Below are 18,155 nucleotides of genomic sequence, written 5' to 3'. Positions count from 1 at the left end.
AACGAATGTTCTTTCCTACTTTCAGGTTCTCTTTATCACCATTCGGTTTGCAGCTCATACAGTAGAACATAGGGTTGGAAGCAGGGGTGAAATGCTCCTGGTTCAAACCGGATCACCCGATCCGGTAGCGATGGAGGCAGGTGGTTCGGAGAACTGGTAGCAAAAATCCCTGCCCCCCCCCCAATGCCCAGCTGAGCCACACAATCATCAGAGGCTTTTTTTTTTACTTTTAAAAGCATTTTTTCTACAACCTGTTCGGCCAAAAAATGCTTTTAAAAGTAAAAAAAAAAAGCCTCTGATGATCGCGCGGCTCAACTGGGATCATCAAAGGCTTTTAAAAGAAAAAAACCCTTTTTTTTTTAAATGACTCTGACGATCCCAGCTAAGTTGCCTGATCGGCAGAGGCTTTTTAAAAAAGCCTCTGACAATCAGGCAACTCAGCTGGGATCATCCAAGCCTTTTGAAAGCATTTTTTTACAATCTCTTCGGCGAAGAGGTTGTAGAAAAAATGGTTTTAAAAGTTAAAAAAAAAAAAATTGGCCACGCCTACCCAGTCACATTACCCCCACCACCATCAAGCCATGCCCACAGAACCGGTAGTAACAAATTTTAGATTTCACCACTGGTTGGAAGGGACTCTGGAGGTCTTCTAGTCCAACCACCTGTCGCAGCTGGAGACCTTATACCATTCCAGACAAATGGTTATCCAATCTTTTCTCCAAAATCTCCAGTGATGGAGGATCCATGACTTCTGGAAGCTTAATTGTCAGGAAATTTGTCCTTATTTCTAAGTTGGATCTCTCTTTGGTGAGTTTCCATTTGTTATTTCTTATCCTGCCCTCAGATGCTTTGGAGAATAGGCTGAGCCCCTCCTCTCTCTGACAGCCATCAAGTACCGGAAGACTCTAGTTGTGTGATGGTGAACCTATGGCACGTGTGGCAGAGGTGGCATACAGAGCCCTCTCTGTGGGCATGCGCACCATTGCCAGCTGCTCTTCTGGTTTCCAGGGCACATGTGGTCTTTGTGGGCACCGGAGCACTGGAAAACAGCCTGAAAACAGCCTGGAAAACAGCCAAAAACCAGGCCATTTTTGGGCCGTTATCAGAGTGTTTTTTGGCTGTTTTCAGGCCATTTTTCGGGCCAACAACGGCCTAAAAATGGCCCAAATAACAGCCTGAAAATAGCCCAGAAAACAGTCCGGAAAACGGCCTGAAAAAAGCCCAAATAACGATCTGCAAATGGCCAAAAAAAGGCCCCAAAACAGGCATGTGTGCGCTGGCCAGCTGATCTTCGGGTTTCCAGTGCTAAGGCCACACGTGCATGCACACGTATTCCAGTTTGGCCACTGTGCCGAAAAGGTTCGCTATCACTGCTCTAGTCCTTCTCTCTGTTAGAGTAGACACTATGCCAAGCCAACATGGCCAAGAAAGAGGTCAGTGCAGGGTTGACATTCAGCAGGTTCTGACAGGTTCTGGAGAACCAGAAGCGGAAATTTTGAGTAGTTCAGAGAACCGGCAAATGTCACCTCTGGCTGACCACAGGAGTGGGATGGGAATGGGGATTTTGCAGTATTCTTCCCCCTGGAGTGGGGTGGGAATGGGGATTTTGCAGTATCCTTCCCCCAGGAGTGGGATGGGAATGGGGATTTTGCAGTATTCTTCCCCCAGGAGTGGGGTGGGAATGGGGATTTTGCAGTATCCTTCCCCTGCCACACTCACCAAGCCACACCACGCCCACCAAGCCACACCCACAGAACCGGTAGTAAAAAAATTTGAATTCCACCCCTGGGTCAGTGCCTAATATCCTGTCCCTTTGGACAGAGTCAACTCACCCAAGTAATACACCCGGTCTGAATGAGGACATTCCGGGTCATTCCTCTTCACAAACGTGAAGTCGTGGGGCGCCTTGGCCATCAGGCAGCTGTGACATTTCCTGGTATCTGCCAGGAGCTTCTTCAGGTGACTCCATGAATATCTCTCCACGTAATATGGCTCCAGCTTGGCCGTCTCCTCGACGGCCGCCACATTTTCCTTGCGCTCGGCCGTCTCAAAGATTTCCAGGCTGGGTTGCTCAGTCTTCACGGCTGATGCCATCACACATCTTGGACTCTGGGGAAGAAATACATCAAAACCCTCCTCTACTAAACTGCCTACCTACTCAACCCTGTGTTTTCCTTCAAGAGCTTTCAACCACCTCCTTCCATTCTGACTCAGGTTGAGGAAACCTGGAGCATCGCTCAAAAAGCTGGAGAACATCTTCAGATGATTGGAAAGCTGTTTTATGGCAGGTGAGATCTACCAGCATCGACGGTTCCTTTGGGATGTTCCAGAAAGAATGTTCAGTGGTAGACAAGGGATCTTCTGGGAACTCCGAAGACCACTGAACATTCCTTCTCTCATTTCTGAATTGTGTTCATGCTCCAGGCTAACCCTCTGGGATATTAAGTCCACTTTGTATTATTATTATTATCATCTTCTTTTAAAGACTCTGTAATCCCTTGTGGGGTGGACTCTGGGCAACTGAATGGAGCTGAGTATTTATTGGCCGGATGCCCTTCCTGTCACCAATGCAGAGTTATATTCAGCAGATATATTCCCATCATGCCCAGAGAGAGAAATAGCTGCCTCTACCTAGGATTGAACTCATAGCCTCCTGATTGTGAGGCGAGAGCTCCACCACAGGGCTACTGCACCACCCATTTTGTATTATTATTATGGCTGGTCAGAATCCGCCAGATGCTAGACTGGATTTGATATTTTTGTCCACCTATCGAGTCCTTCCCAAGTACGTGGGGTAGGCAGATGTTGTTTAATGACATTAAAGATATCATCACATAATTAACTGTTCACAACAATGTAAATTACAGCTATCAATTCTTTAGCTGGTTGTTATTATGTTTTATCACACAATCAGCCAGATTTGGGATTTTTATCCACCTATCATTATTACTATTACAGATAGTGCTGAACTTACGACCACAATTGAGCCCAAAATTTCTGTTGCTAAGTGAGACATTTGCTAAGTGAAACATTTTGCCACGGTTGTTAAGTGAATCACTGCAGCTGATTAAGTTAATAACACGGTCGTTAATCCATTGACTTTGCTTGTCAGGTCGTAAAAAGGGATCACGGGACCTTGGGACACAGCAACGGTCATAAATATGAGCCAGTTGCCAAGCATCTGAATTTTGATCACATGATCATGGGGATGGTTCAAAGGTCGTAACTGTGGAAAACGGTCGTAAGTCACTTTTTTTCAGTGCTGTTGTAACTTTGAAAGGTCACTAAATGAACTGTTGTAAGTCGAGGACTACGTGTATTATTATTATTATTATTCCACTTGTATGTCACTGTTCTCATAAATTCTGGGGAGCCAACACTCATTGAAGAAATTACAACTAAGGAAAAATGAAAAGATTGGCTGTAAGGGGTCTCATTTTCCCTTGTGACAGGTCTGGTTGAAAAGCAAGGTCTAAATAAATTGCTATTTATGTCTATTTATCTATTTATGGCAAACCTGTCAGTATGCTGCCTATGCGAAAGTCTTGGGGCAGATTGCAAGACATAAAAAGTCAAAACATCCATTCCATGTTTTAGGCCCTTTGTTTTTTCTCGGATCCTGTTAACATGTTTTAGTGTGTTACTGTACTTAGTTTTTGCATTGTATATTTTGTCTCCAGAGTTAGTAAGGATTGTGGTTAAGAAATAAATCATGGGAAATTTAAAAATACGTGAATGTTTTTTTAAAAAAATGTGTAAAAAGAGAAAAAGCAATGAAAATTATCCAGTATTGTTTTGCTTAAAATGAAAAAAAAAAAAAAATGTTTGGAAGATGCTCCGAGGGGTTTGAAAAAGGTCTAATAATTGATATCCTTTGCTTCTCCGTCTTGTTTTAAGTTTCAGGAGATGTCCAATTCTGTCGACTGTGTCTGGATTGGCATAACACAACCAATCAAGTGGAGAAGCTGATTTTTCAAACATCCTCTGTTCTGCTGGTGTTCATTGGATAGGTCACTCTGGTTGTCTGAATGCAGCCCACTGGGTTTGTTGAGTGTCCCATAGATTGTGCAAGCAACCCCAGAAAATGGCTTAGCTTAGGCTGGTAAAGGTAAAGGTTCCCCTGGCACATATGTGCTAGTCGTTCCCGACTCTAGGGGGCGGTGCTCATCTCCGTTTCAAAGCCGAAGAGCCAGCGCTGTCCGAAGACGTCTCTGTGGTCACGTGGCCGGCATGACTCAACGCCAAAGGCGCACGGAACACTGTTACCTTCCCACCAAAGGTGGTCCCTATTTTTCTACTTGCATTTTTTACGTGCTTTCAAACTGCTAGGTTGGCAGAAGCTGGAGCAAGTAACGGGAGCTCACCCCATTACGTGGCAGTAGGGATTTGAACCACTGAACTGCCGAACTTTCAATTGACAAGCTCAGCGTTTTAGCCACTGAGCCACTGCGTCCCTGTTAGGTTGGTAGCCTTGTATAAACACAGGCCTGAAAGACATGAATAATAGAGTTGGAAGGGACCTCGGAGGTCTTCTAGTCCACCCCCCTGCTAGAGCAGGAAACACTTTTTTTTTTTTTAAATGATTTATATGCCGCCCTTCTCCAGAGACTCAGGGCGGCTTACAGTGTGTTAAGCAATAGCCTTCATACTTTTGTATATTTATACAAGTCAGTTTATTGCCCCCACAAACTGGGTCCTCAATTTACCTACCTTATTTATTTATTTATTATTTATTTATTAATCAAATTTCTATACCGCCCTACTCCCGAAGGACTCAGGGCGGTGAACAGCCAAGATAAAATACAGATAATACAAATATTAAAAATCCCTTAAAATTATTAAATATTTTGGCCGAAACACAGATTAAAACACCCAATTTATAAAATCACGAATTAAAAATTTAAAAGAGGAGAGTTAGGCCAGGCCAGCCTTCCATCCTTAGAAAGGATGGAAGGCTGAGTCAACCTTGAGCCTGGCGAGATTCGATCTTACTTTAATTGCAGACAGCTGGTGTTAAATTACAGTGCTTCTGTCTGTTGAGCTAAACCAGGCTCCTGAGTTTATAACACTATACCATTTTAGACAGATGGCTGTCCGGTCTCTTCTTAAAAGCCTTAAGAGCACCCACAACTTCTGAAGACTAGCTGTTCCATTGGTTAATTGCTCTTACCGTTAGGAAATTTCTCCTTAGTATTTAGGAGAAATTTCCTAACAGTGAGAACAATGAAGTAATTATTAATTAATGAGGATAATGACTTACGGCTTTGTCGAGTTACAGTTTAATGCTTTGTTATAATTGAATGAGTGTTGACCAAACCAACATGCCTTAAACTATAAGCACAGACAAAGTTTTCATAAAGTGGTTTGTTTGGTTATTCTTTTAATAGGGCCTGGGGGTAAATTACCCCATCCAAAGGCAAAATAGATTTTCTTTGTTCAAATCGATGGCTGCATTGTAATTAATATACGTAGTCCTTGATTTACAACCATTTGTTTAGTGCCCGTTTGAAGCTACGATGGGACTGAAAAAAAGTGACTTATGACCAAATCTTGCACTTATGACCATGTCAACATCCCCAGAATCCAGGGGTGGGCAAATGTGGCCCTTTTACAACCTGTGGACTTCAACTCCCAGAATTCCTGAGACAGCTGTCTCAGGAATTCTGGGAGTTGAAGTCCACAGGTTGTAAAAGGGCCACATTTGCCCACCCCTGCCATAGTCACATGATCAGAATTTGGGCACTTGGGAATCGGCACGTATTTATGACGGATGCAGTGTCCCAAGGTCACGTAGATCACAAGCAAAATCAATGGGAGTATCCAGATTCACTTAATGACAATTCGCTTAACGACAAGTGATTCGCTTAACAACCTTGGCAATAAAGGTTGCGACATCGGGCGCAGCTCACTTAACTACAGACTAAATTCTGGTCCCGATTGTGGATGTAAGTGAACTATACTACCTGTAGTTCAGAAAATATGGGGAGGGGTGGAGTAAAATGAGACCACTGGGGTGTGACTTTTCATGTTGACCCAAATGGAAATGGCAGATCTCTTGGAACACCTGGGTTTCCTGCCTAAGCAGAGGGTTGGACTAGAAGACCTCCAAGGTCCCTTCCAATTTATTCTGTTCTATCCCACAGGAGCCCTTTAGTGGTGGGTGATGGGTGATGGGTGGCAGGAAACTGGCAAGGGGGGGGGGCTATGATATACCCTATGCCTCCCATCCCATGGATCAGTTATAGGGTTAGGATAGGCTCCCATGTGGGTAGGGAATTTTAGGGATCCTGGAGGGAGCCCCCTTCATGCTGGGGGACAGGTGACTTGCACAGGTGGGAGGTGAGGGGCTACGATGACATGCCTGGACTGGCAGCTTGTCCAGCCCCTGGCATGGCCGGAGGCGTCGGTGCAGGCACCTACCGACGGGGGCAGCGAGGGGACCCTCCCATAAATTCCTGAGCGGGGAGTGGGGGGCTTGCAAAGTCGCTGCGCGGTTGCAGAAACGGTGCGCGGGGTGGGGGTGGAAGAGTCCAATCGTCCCCACCCGGCCTGGCACGCGCCCACCGCCCCTGCTCTCCCCCCCCTACGGAGCAGAGGAGCCGCCTGCCCGGCTGCTGCGGAGGGCACTACCTTGCCTGGCCTCGCCCGCCGTTGCTGCTGCTGCTGCTCCGGCTTCCTCCCGACCCTGCCCGGGGCTGCTGCTTCTTCCGCTCCCCAGCCCCGGAGCCGCCTCCCCACCCCTCTACCCCGGTGCCCTCCTGCCCACACCGCCCCCGCCGGGCACGGAGGAAGCCCAGGCTGGGAGCCGTGCCCGCAGCTGCAGGAAAAACCCCTGCCTGGGCAGCCCGAGGGGGTCCCCGGCCTGGAGCTCTTGGAGGGATGAGTGGGGTGCAATCCACCCCGGGGGTCTCCCTCTGATCCCCTCCTTCTTGCTGGGGCACCCGCGAGCCTGGCAGAGCTCCCGTGGCTTGCCAGTTTCCAGCGGGGCTGCCCAGAAGGACCCCCCCCAGAAGCCCCTCGCCCTGCCTTCCCTCTTGCCAGAGTGCCCGAGCCTGGTATTGCTTTCCAGGTGGGGGCTATCTGGGCTCGGCCAGTGCCCATCATTGCCCCCCCCCCGGAGCCCCTCGCCCTGCCTTCCCTCTTGCTGGGGCGCCCGAGCCTGGCATCACCTGGCATCACCCCCCCCATTGCTTGCCAGTCCCAGCGGGGCTGCCCAGAAGGACCCCCGCCCGGGGTCGGCCAGCGCTCCCCCCGCGCCGTCCCTCACCCTGCCCTTCCTCCTGCCCAGGAGTTGCCCTACCCGGACTCGGTCAGCGCCCCCACTGGTCCCCAGGAGCCCTTCGCCCTGCCCTTCCTCCTGCCGGGTGCCCAAGTCTGGCATCGCTGCTCAGAGGGAGCCCCACTCGGGCTTAGTCAGTGCTCTCCGACAGCCCCCCGCCTTGCCTTCGGATGCCCAAGCCTGGCATCACCCCCCATTGCTTGCAGTCCCAGCGGGGCTGCTCAGAAAGACCCCCGCCCGGGCTTGATCAGCGCCCCCGGACTGCCCTTCCTCCTGCGGGTGCCCAAGGCTGGCATCGCTGCCCAGGGGGTCTCCCACCAGGGCTTAGTCAGTGCCCCCCAGCGCCCCTCACCCTGCCTTCGGGAGCCCAAGCCTGGCAGCGCCCCCGTGGCTTGCCAGTCCCCAGCGGGGCTGCCAAAAGACCCCCGCCCAGGCTCGGCCAGTGCGCCCCCCCCCGCTGCCCCCCAGAAGCCCCTCGCCCTGCCCTTCCTCCTGCCGGGTGCCCAAGCCTGGCATCGCTGCTCGGAGGGAGCCCCACTCGGGCTTAGTCAGTGCCCTCCGACAGCCCCCCGCCTTGCCTTCGGGAGCCCAAGCCTGGCATCGCCCCCCCCCCATTGCTTGCCAGTCCCAGCGGGGCTGCTCAGAAGGACCCCCGCCCGGGCTTGATCAGCGCCCCCGGAAGTCCCCCGGACTGCCCTTCCTCCTGCCGGCTGCCCAAGGCTGGCATCGCTGCCCAGGGGGTGCATAGTCAGTGCCCCTCGGCGCCCCTCACCCTGCCTCACTCGGCCAGTGCGCCCCCCCGCTGCCCCCCAGAAGACCCTCGCCCTGCCCCTCCTCCTGCCGGCTGCCCAAGGCTGGCCTCGCTGCCCAGGGGGTCTCCCACCGGGGCTTAGTCAGTGCCCCCCAGCGCCCCTCACCCTGCCTTTGGGAGCCCAAGCCTGGCAGCGCCCCCGTGGCTTGCCAGTCTCCAGCAGGGCTGCCCAGAAGACCCCCGCCCAGGCTCGGCCAGTGCGCCCCCCCGCTTCCCCCCAGAAGCCCCTCGCCCTGCCCTTCCTCCTGCCAGGTGCCCAAGCCTGGCATCGCTGCCCAGGGGGTGCATAGTCAGTGCCCCTCGGCGCCCCTCACCCTGCCTCACTCGGCCAGTGCGCCTCCCCGCTGCCCCCCAGAAGCCCCTTGCCCTGCCCCTCCTCCTGCCGGCTGCCCAAGGCTGGCATCACTGCCCCACCGGGGCATAGTCAGTGCCCCCCGGGAGCCCCCCGCCTTGCTTTCGGGAGCCCAAGCCTGGCGGCGCCCCCGTGGCTTGCCAGTCCCCAGCGGGGCTGCCCAGAAGACCCCCGCCCGGGCTCTGCCAGCGTCCTCCGGCGCCCCTCGCCCTGCCCTTCCTCCTGCCCGGTGCCCAAGGCTGGCATCGCTGCCCAGGGGGTGCCCCACCGGGGCTGAGTCAGTGCCCCCCGGCGCCTCCCGGCTGCAGCGGCACTTACTGGGCGAGAAGCGCGGCCGCCGCGGCAGGAGAGGCGCTCTCGGCGGGGCTGCTGCTGCTGCCGCCGGGCGGGGATTTGCCCGGCCTCCCTTCTTCTTCCCTTCCTCCGCCTCCTCCGGCGCGCAGCAGCGCAGCCTCCCCGCCTTTGGCGCCGCCTCCCCCGGCTGCTTCCTCCCGGCCGGCGCGATGGCGAGCCTGACCCCGCAGGTGCACTGGGCGCAGCGGCATCCCGAGCTCTACCTGCGCGTGGAGCTCAGCGACGTGCAGGTAAGCCGGGGGAGGGGAAGAAGGGGAGGGGGGGGGCTGCCCCTCGGGTGGGAGATTGGGAGTGGGGGGGCTTGCCTGGTGGTGCCCACGCTCCGAGCCCCCCTGCCCTGCCCTTCCACGCCTCGCCTCCTGCGTGGGAAGCAAGCACGCGTGGGGAGGGGGTGGCAGGCTGGGGGCTGCGCTGGCATCGGGGCCGTTCGTGGCTGTGTGTGTGCGGGGGGGGGGCACCCCGTGCCTGCCTGGCCTGGCTTAGGTGAATGCACGGGATCCACGGGAGGGGGACCCACATTTGGTACCCTGCACACATAAGCTCCCCCCTCCCAATTTCCCATGCATGCCAAGTCCTGGTGCTGCCCTTCGACTTCCTTGGTGGGAGGGGGTTCTGTGGGCAAGCACCTTTCCATGGATGGCATCCCCCCACCAGGCAAGTGGGCATCGATGACGCCCTGGGCACCCTGGACCAGGCTAGGCTTCCTGGGGGTGGGGGTTTAGGGTGGTGGGTGAAAGAGAAGCGGAGGGCATGGAGTGGGGGAATGGAGGAGGAAGTGCCTTCTGCCCCCAGGGTCTTTCTGGGGGGGTTGAGCGGAAAGGCTCCTAGGCTTCGGTGGGGGTCTGCTTGGGTTTGGCTAGAAAGGGGTGGGGGAAGAGAAATGGCAAAAAAGAGGAAGGGGAAGATTTGGGGGGAACCACATGCATGCAGGATGGTTAGTGAGCCCCCCCACTCCGTCCTCTTTGGAATCCCCACGCATTCACAAGAGCCTTGCCAAATGCTGGCAAGAGGGATCTGGGGGGGGTTCAAAGCTACCCCTAACCTTGATTTATTTATTTTTTTAATTTGATTTATATGCCGCCCTTCTCCGGAGACTCAGGGCGGCTTACAATGCGTTAAGCAATAGCCTTCATACTTTTGTATATTTTATACAAAGTCAGCTTATTGCCCCCACAAACTGGGTCCTCATTTTACCTACCTTAGAAAGGATGGAAGGCTGAGTCAACCTTGAGCCTTGGTGAGATTGGAACTTGCAGTAATTGCAGACAGCTGGTGTTAATCATAATGCTATCAGTCTGCTGAGCTACCAGGCCCTGGTGGATTTAAAAGCAGACGGTCCATTCACACGTTTTGCAAAGGAGGGTGAGCCTCAGAGGGAAGTAGCAAGGCCAGCCGGCTGAAAAGCATTCCTTGCAACAACAACCCCCCCCCCCCACTTTTTAAAAAAAGGACGTGGGAATCTGAAATGCTTAGAAAATTGCTCCGATCTGGCCTTGGGAAAGGATTTGTTGCTTTCTTGTTCCAAAGAGCCTCAAAGAGGTTGCAGAGGAAAATGCCAGCCGGAGAAGAATAAAATTATTAGGGCTCCTTGATGCTCTCTGAGCTTGCTTGCTTTGTTGCAGGCGTTTCATTACCCTAAGTAGGTAACATCCTCAGTGCAAGTAAGGAGGGTGGTTTGTGGTCCGTTTATCTTCTGGTGGTTTGCCCTGTCAGTGTTGGTGGGGTCTTAGAGGTTCTTTGGTTGGGCTGTTTACTGTTGGCTTTTGGGCAGTTTCTTGACTGGGATACTGTTTACTGGATTGTTGGTCTGATGTTAGCTTTGAAATTAACACCACTCCTTACTAGCACTGATGAAGTTACCTAATTTGGGTAATGAGACGTCTGTAAGGAAACAAGCAAGCTCAGAGAGCACCGAGGACATTTCACTACTACTACTACTACTACTACTACTACTACTACTACTACTTCTTCTTCTTCTTCTTCTTCTTCTTCTTCTTCTTCTTCTTCTTCTTCTTCTTCTTCTTCTTCTTCTTCTTCTTCTTCTTCTTCTTCTTCTTCTTCTTCTTCTTCTTCTTCTTCTTCTTCTTCTTCTTCTTCTTCTTCTTCTTCTTCTTCTTCTTCTTCTTCTTCTTCTTCTTCTTCTTCTTCTTCTTCTTCTTCTTCTTCTTCTTCTTCTTTTAATTTGATTTATATGCCGCCCTTCTCCGGAGACTCAGGGCGGCTTACAATGTGTTAAGCAATAGCCTTCATACTTTTGTATATTTATACAAAGTCAGTTTATTGCCCCCACAAACTGGCTCCTCATTTAACCTACCTTAGAAAGGATGGAAGGCTGAGTCAACCTTGAGCCTGGTAAGATTCGAACCTGCAGAAATTGCAGGCAGCTGTGTTAATAACAGGGTGCATTAAACCACTGTACTACCAAGGCTGCTGCTGCTCCTCCTCCTCCTCCTCCTCCTCCTCCTCCTCCTCCTCCTCCTCCTCCTCCTCCTCCTCCTCCTCCTCCTCCTCCTCTTCTTCTTCTTCTTCTTCTTCTTCTTCTTCTTCTTCTTCTTCTTCTTCTTCTTCTTCTTCTTCTTCTTCTTCTTCCTCTTCCTCCTCTTCTTCTTCCTCTTCCTCTTCTTCTTCTTCTTCTCCTTCTCCTTCTTCTTCTCTGCCCCCCTCCCCTCCCCCTTCTCCTCCCTACTCACAAACCCCACTCTCTACTAGCACTGATGATGTTACCTAGTTTGGGTAATGAAACCTCTGCAAGAAAACCACCAAGCTCAGAGAGCACCAAGGGCCCCTCATGTCAACCCTGAGCTACAAATATTCTCCTTTATTAATAAAATTATTTGTGTCGTTATTAGTGTTGTGCAGAGTGGCACCCTTGGCAGATTTCTGCCTTCTGCAAACTCCGAGCCAAAAAGTGAAAGGCCCTGCTTAAGAAATTCGCTTTGAAGGTTGCTACTTTGCAAAACAATTGGGGCACAGCCAGTCCTTTCCGTTTTATGGCTGCCCCCCAGGGTGTCGGCAAGAAGTGACTCGAAACAGTTAAGATGGCAGCTACCGACACTCAACGGAAACCCACTCTTCCTTTTTCTTGGGTGACCGGTGTTAAAAGGAGGGTGGGATGTTGATCATGAGGTTGTGGCTGCCATCTTGACTTTTTGGACCCTGAGTGGACCTACCTGGAAGGCAGGGTGTCTTCCCTTTTACATTTGTCATTACAGGTAGTTGTTGACTTACAACAATTCACTTAAATGACCGTTCGAAGTTACAACAGCACTGGAAAAAGTGACTTAGGACCATTTTTCACACTTACGACCGTTGCAGGGTCCCCCAAGGTCACGTGATCAAAATTCAGATGCTTGGCAACTGATTCATCTTTATGACGGTTGCAGTGTCAGGAGGTCAGGTGATGATGACTCTTTGCAACCTTCTGACGAGCAAAATCAACAGGGAAGCCAGATTCACTTAACAAACGTGTTACTAACTTAACAACTAACTTAACAACTACAGGGATTCATTTAACAATGGTGACAAGAAAGGTCGTAAAACGGGGCAAAACTCACTTAGCAAATGTTTCACTTAACAATAGAAATGTTGGGCTTAATTGTGGTCGTAAATCGAGGACTACCTGTATTCCACGCAGAACGGTGCAGTATGCACAAATCTCTGTTGATTGAAAAAATGAGAAGGAGAAGGTAGTCTTTAACTTACAACGGTAATGGAGCCGGCCCATTACAGTTGGAAGTTGTTGTAAAATGGGTCACCCACAGAGAGGTCTGTCATAACTTTGGTCGTAAGTTGAGGACTACCTGTAATTGAAACATAAGTAACCATCTTTCTATTTTTACCCCCCCCAGGATCCTGATATTACCATTACGGATAATGTGCTCCATTTTAAAGGTAAACCGGTTTTCACTGTTTCATCATAAAAAATATCTTTCGATTTATAAAGTGACTATTATAAAGGCATTATAAATTATAATTGTAAATTATAAAGAAACAATAATAATTTCCAGGGAGTTTTTCACCCTACAAGCCAGATCCTTTCAAGATAAAATCAGTCTTTGCAAATCCACTCGAAGTTTCATTTTGCTTATTTAAGATTCCTGGGATTTTGAAATAGCATTTATACTGAGAGAGAACCAAACCACCTAACAATATAGAATAGAATAGAATAACAGAGTTGGAAGAGGCTTTTGAGGTCTTTTAGTCCAGTGATCACCAACCAGTCGTCTGTGGACCACTGGTGGTCTGCGAGAAAATTTTGGTGGTCCGCAGAAAAATTATTTGCATTTTTTATATTGCACTAAATACTATTTATCTTTTAAAAAAATTCATATTAGTGGTCCGCGGGATTTAAAATTATGAATGTAGTGGTCCCTGAGGTCCGAAAGGTCAACAAGATGACCCCTGTTCTAGTCCAACCCCCTGCTTAGGTAGGAAACCCTACATCACTTGAGACAAATGGTTACCCAACCTCTTCTTAAAAACTTCCAGTGTTCCAGAATTCACAACTTCTGGAGGCAAGTTGTTCCACTGATTAATTGTTTTAACTGTCAGGAAACTTCTCCTTAGTTCTAAGTTGCTTCTCTCCTTGATTAGTTTCCACTAATATATTGATCCCCATTTAATTCTTGCACTTCCCTCAAAGATTATCTCGTTCTGGGTTGGGCAACCCCACTGAATCCTGATGTGTAAAATAGGTCCCCTGATTCGTGTATGATCATTTATAAAACGTAACGGATGTGTTCCCAAAATAAACTTAGGTAGTCATCGACTTACAACCTCAGTTGAGCCCAAAATTTCTGTTGCAAGGCGAGACAGTTGTTAAGTGAATTTAGCCTCATTTTACGACCTTCCTTGTCGCCGTTTGTTCAGGGAATGGCTGCAATTGTTAAGTGAGTAAAATGGTTGTTAAGTGAATCTGGCTTTCCCGTTGACTTTTTCGTGTCGAAAGTTCTCAAAAAGTGACGACATGTTCCGGCAACACTGCAGCCGTCATAAATACATGCCAGTTTCCAAGGGGCTGAATTTTGATCATGTGACCATAGGATGCCGCATAAAAATTGGTCATAAGTCCCTTTTTTTCCCCCAGTGCCGTCGTAACTTTGAAAGGTCACTAAATGAATTGTCGTAAATTGAGGAATACCGTGTGATTGGAATCATAGAACAAACAATTTATTATTCCCACTGCCCTAGGTCTGGTGTTTTTCAAACAGATGCCTTCTACAGTATAACCTCATTTAAATAAGACCATAAAATTTTCATACCTGGCCTGTTTTTGCTCAGTGTTAAGATAACTATAACTCCTTTTGACGTTGGATTTTAGGACAGGAGCTCACGTTCCTCTAGGACAGAGGTCTTCAAACTTGGCAGCTTTAAGACTTGTGGACTTCAACTCCCAGAATTCTCCAGCCAGCTATGCTATGCTGGCTGGAGAATTCTGGGAGTTGGTCCACAAGTCTTAAAGCTGCCAAGTTTGAAGACCTCTGCTCTAGGACAATTATGTAAATGTTTATTTGCTATGGAAAAAAGTGCCTTTGAATTCTTTTGCAAAACCTGCTCTCCCGCATTTCGCAAAGCCTCGCGTGCTGTCGGATGAAGGCTTTTAAAGTATTGGGGAAAAAAAAAATACGAACTGTTTGATTTTCTGAATTTGAAATCTGAAATGGTATGGGGGTCTCCTGAATGAGATGAGAGGGTTGGACTAGAAGACCTCCAAGGTCCCTTCCAGCTCTATTTTGATGGAATGATTCCCTCTTTCTCTCTCTGTCTTGTGTCTATATCCGTGCAAGGGCTCAAGCCAGGGGTGAAATGGTCCCGGTTCGGACCGGATCGCCCGATCCGGTAGCAAGGGAGGCGGGTGGTTCGGAGAACCAGTAGCAAAAATCCCTGCCCCCCCCGCCCATGCCCAGCTGAGCCGCACAATCATCAGAGGCTTTTTTTTTTACTTTTAAAAGCATTTTTTCTACAACCTCTTCGGCCGAAAAAATGCTTTTAAAAGTAAAAAAAAAAGCCTCTGATGATCGTGAGGCTCAGCTGGGATCGTCAAAGGCTTTTAAAAGAAAAAAAACGTTTTTTTTCTTTTAAATGTCTCTGACGATCCCAGCTGAGTTACCTGATCGTCAGAGGCATTTAAAAGAAAAAAAGTCTCTGCCGATCAGGCAACTCAGCTGCGATCGTCAGAGCCTTTTGAAAGCATTTTTTTACAGCCTCTTCGCCCAAGAGGTTGTAGAAAAAATCGTTTTAAAAGTTAAAAAATAATAATAATTGGCCACGCCCACCCAGTCACATTACCTCCCCCACCAAGCCACGCCCACAGAACCAGTAGTAACAAATTTTACATTTCACCACTGCTCAAGCCTGAATGTTTAATAATTATTTCCCTAAACAATCTCAAAATTATGCTTCTTTCTCCGAGCTTCTCCTTCTCTCCGTGCTGCTGTTCCGCCACCCCCTTTTCAAGAGAAACGTGACATTTTGACATTTAATTTGGAAAGTCTCCTTAGAAACTGCTAGTGTCTAATTAGAGAAGGATCCGATTTGCTATAATTCAAAGATCATTTTTTGCAGAATTTTAAAAATAGGATGCATATTTTTGGTTTTCTAGCTCATGGCCATGGAGCTAAAGGGGATAATATTTACACATTCCAGATTGAGTTCTTGAATCCAGTAAACCCTCAGGTAAGAGTTAATTACTTGCTGTCTAATAATATATTTATATATATATATATATATATATATATATATATATATATATATATATATATATATGTGTGTGTGTGTGTGTGTGTGTGTGTGTGTGTGTGTGTGTGTGTATAGTTACATCTATCTATCTATCTATCTATCTATCTATCTATCTATCTATATCTATATCTATCTATCTATCTATCTATCTATCTATCTATCTATCTATCTATATCAATGTGTTAAAAGATGCCCAACATTTTATTTTGGGACTGTTAAGAGCACAGTTCAATAAATTCAATCACTTTTCCACTATACAGGTAGTCCTCATCTTATGACCACAATTGAGCCCAAAATTTCTGTTGCTAAGTGAGACATGTGTTAAGTGAATTTTGCCCCATTTTACGAGCTTTCTTGCCACATTTGATAAGGGAATCACTGCATTTGTTAAGTGGATCACACGGCTGTTAAGTGAATCCGGCTTCCCTATTGACTTTGCTCGTCAAAAGGTCGCAAAAAAGGGGATCACCGTCACGTGACCCTGGGACTCTGCAACTGTCATAAATATGAGTCAGCTGCCAAGCATCTGAATGTAAATCACGTGACCATGGGGATGCTACAATGGTCCTAAGTCTGAAAAATGGCCATAAGTCACTTTTTTCAGTGCCGTTGTAACTTCCAGTGGTCACTAATTGAATTGTTGTAAATCAAGGACTACCTGTATGCCACTTGATTTCTATGGACCTATAAATGCATCTATGCAGGCCAAGTTTACACCTTAAGAGTGGTTTCTTGGAGATGTTGTGGCCCCGCCCTCTGAGCCTGTCCCATCGGAGGAAGAAAGCTCCGAGCATGAGGAAGAGGAGTCAGCCAGGCCTCCCTCTCCAGGCCCCTCCCCTCTGGCACTGTCTCAGGTGCCGGCCGAGGGAGAGGAGATTAACAGGGAGACAGGTGGCTTGGATGAGAGTGAGGGAGAGACATCATTCCTGGACGCACGCCTCCGAAGGCGTGATAAACGATTGCAGCAGCTCAGGAGGCGTGCTAGGGATTAGAACTGAGTCACTGGACCACACCCCAGAGACTATATAATAGAGGGTGGTGGCCAGTGATCCTTGTGACGAACAAAAGTAAACCTTGGATAGTCACTAAAGCCTCGTCCGGAACTGCTGAGAGAAATATTATTCTGATTGGACTTTTTGTACGCTAAGTATCTTATCTTTCTGTTTTGTGGAAATAAACGCACTTGGCAGACGGTGTGTAAATCACTGCCAAGTTGGAGATAAAGACCTGGGTGTGTGCCAAAGTGTTTCCTTAACCCTCGGCTGGCTGTGTTTGTGTGTGTGTGTGGACGGGGACAGATCAGGAGATCCCCAAAAGCATCAAAGCAGAAAACTCTAAGCCAGCCTTTTGCCCCCTGACCTACACAAATACACTGTCAACTCGCAAAGCATCCCTGGCCTGTTCTCAAGTTGCCATAGGCAAGGGGCATGAGAAACCGACAAAACAGTACGGCAGCCAAAGACAAGAGCACATTCCAGACATATCTTTCTCAAGGCTGTCTCCCAGGGTTACCCACAGCGGCGGGAGGAGAGTGATCTCTACAACCCGTGAAATTGCTCCATTGGTGAATGTGATTGATGACACACCCTGGGGGGAGTGGGGAAACAGAGTCATGATTAGGGCCAGTGGGAAGACATGGAGCTCCTAATAAATAATTGGATTTCTTTTTGAAGCTTGGCTCGAGGCTCATTGGAACCTTGACAGCAAGCCAACTCTGACCCCATGTAATTTACCTGACGTACACCTCGTGTTAATCCTAAACAGGCTTGGCCTGTTGAGTGAATGAAGTCAGTTGGTTTTTAACTCACCCAGTTAAGCATTAGCAGGACAACAATTACATATTAGTACAGAGTGAACCCAGAATGAATTTTGACCTCCTTGATCTGATACGGCATGCAAGATATCAGCCAGGTCACTGTTTGTCAACCTCGGCAACGTTAAGATGGGTGGATTTCAACTCCCTGAATGCCTTAGCCAGCGTGCATTCTGGGACTTGAAGTCCACCCAACTTAAACGTTGCCGAGGTTAAGAAACACAGAGTTAAGTTATTTAATACAAGCAAATCATTTAAAGAGTAGCAACAATTAAATTCAGTCATTCATAGCACCGTTCCTGATGGGCTTGTAGGAAGGTCACATTTTGCATGTGACTTTTTTGGGAGGGAAATGTATTTCTGTGTATTTGGGGGTTCCAGAAAGAACTTGTGTCTTCTGAAATAGCAGGGATGTCCAACCTTGGCCACTTTAAGACTTGTGGACTTTCAACTCTCAGAAATCTTCAGCCAGCATGACTGGCTGAGGAATTCTGGGAGTTGAAGTCCATACATTTTAACAATGACCAAGGTTGGATGGCTGAGGAATTCTGGGAGTTGAAGTCCACACATCTTAACAGTGACCAAAGTTGGATGGCTGAGGAATTCTTGGAGTTGAAGTCCATATATCTTAACAGTGGCCAAGGATGGTTAAGGAATTCTGGGAGTTGAAGTCCAGACATCTTAAACTTGCCAAGGTTGGATGGCTGAGGAATTCTGGGAGTTTAAGTCCACACATCTTAACAGTGACCAAAGTTGGATGGCTGAGGAATTCTGGGAGTTGAAGTCCACACATCTTAAACTTGCCAAG

The 18,155-nt window shown here is 48.5% G+C and overlaps 2 protein-coding genes across 4 annotated transcripts in view; one reads left to right on the top strand and one right to left on the bottom strand.

Annotated features, from left to right (window-relative positions):
* The window catches only part of DPP8 (dipeptidyl peptidase 8), a 42,651-nt gene extending 35,991 nt beyond the window's left edge, over positions 1-6,660 (bottom strand). For 2 of the 3 annotated variants that reach the window (XM_070953801.1, XM_070953802.1), the window contains exon 1: positions 1,833-2,164. In XM_070953801.1, coding sequence (XP_070809902.1) covers positions 1,833-2,094 — 262 coding nt within the window. In that variant the 5' untranslated portion in view covers positions 2,095-2,164. Of the gene's footprint in view, positions 1-1,832; positions 2,165-6,630 lie in introns of those variants that run through there. The other variant, XM_070953800.1, reaches the window with a different exon arrangement.
* Positions 6,661-8,902: 2,242 nt separating this feature from the next.
* Positions 8,903-18,155, top strand: part of HACD3 (3-hydroxyacyl-CoA dehydratase 3) — a 31,609-nt gene continuing 22,356 nt past the window's right edge. Inside the window, exons 1-3 of the mRNA XM_070953803.1 lie at positions 8,903-9,026; positions 12,645-12,687; positions 15,398-15,471. Coding sequence (XP_070809904.1) covers positions 8,946-9,026; positions 12,645-12,687; positions 15,398-15,471 — 198 coding nt within the window. The 5' untranslated portion in view covers positions 8,903-8,945. The remainder of the gene's footprint in view (positions 9,027-12,644; positions 12,688-15,397; positions 15,472-18,155) is intronic.

This window comes from Pituophis catenifer, unplaced genomic scaffold (genome assembly GCF_029215685.1).
Source record: "Pituophis catenifer annectens isolate HBS135680 unplaced genomic scaffold, rPitCat1.0.hap2 SCAF_14, whole genome shotgun sequence".
NCBI classification, from domain to species: domain Eukaryota; kingdom Metazoa; phylum Chordata; class Lepidosauria; order Squamata; family Colubridae; genus Pituophis; species Pituophis catenifer.
This window is presented reverse-complemented; position numbering and strand designations above follow the sequence as displayed.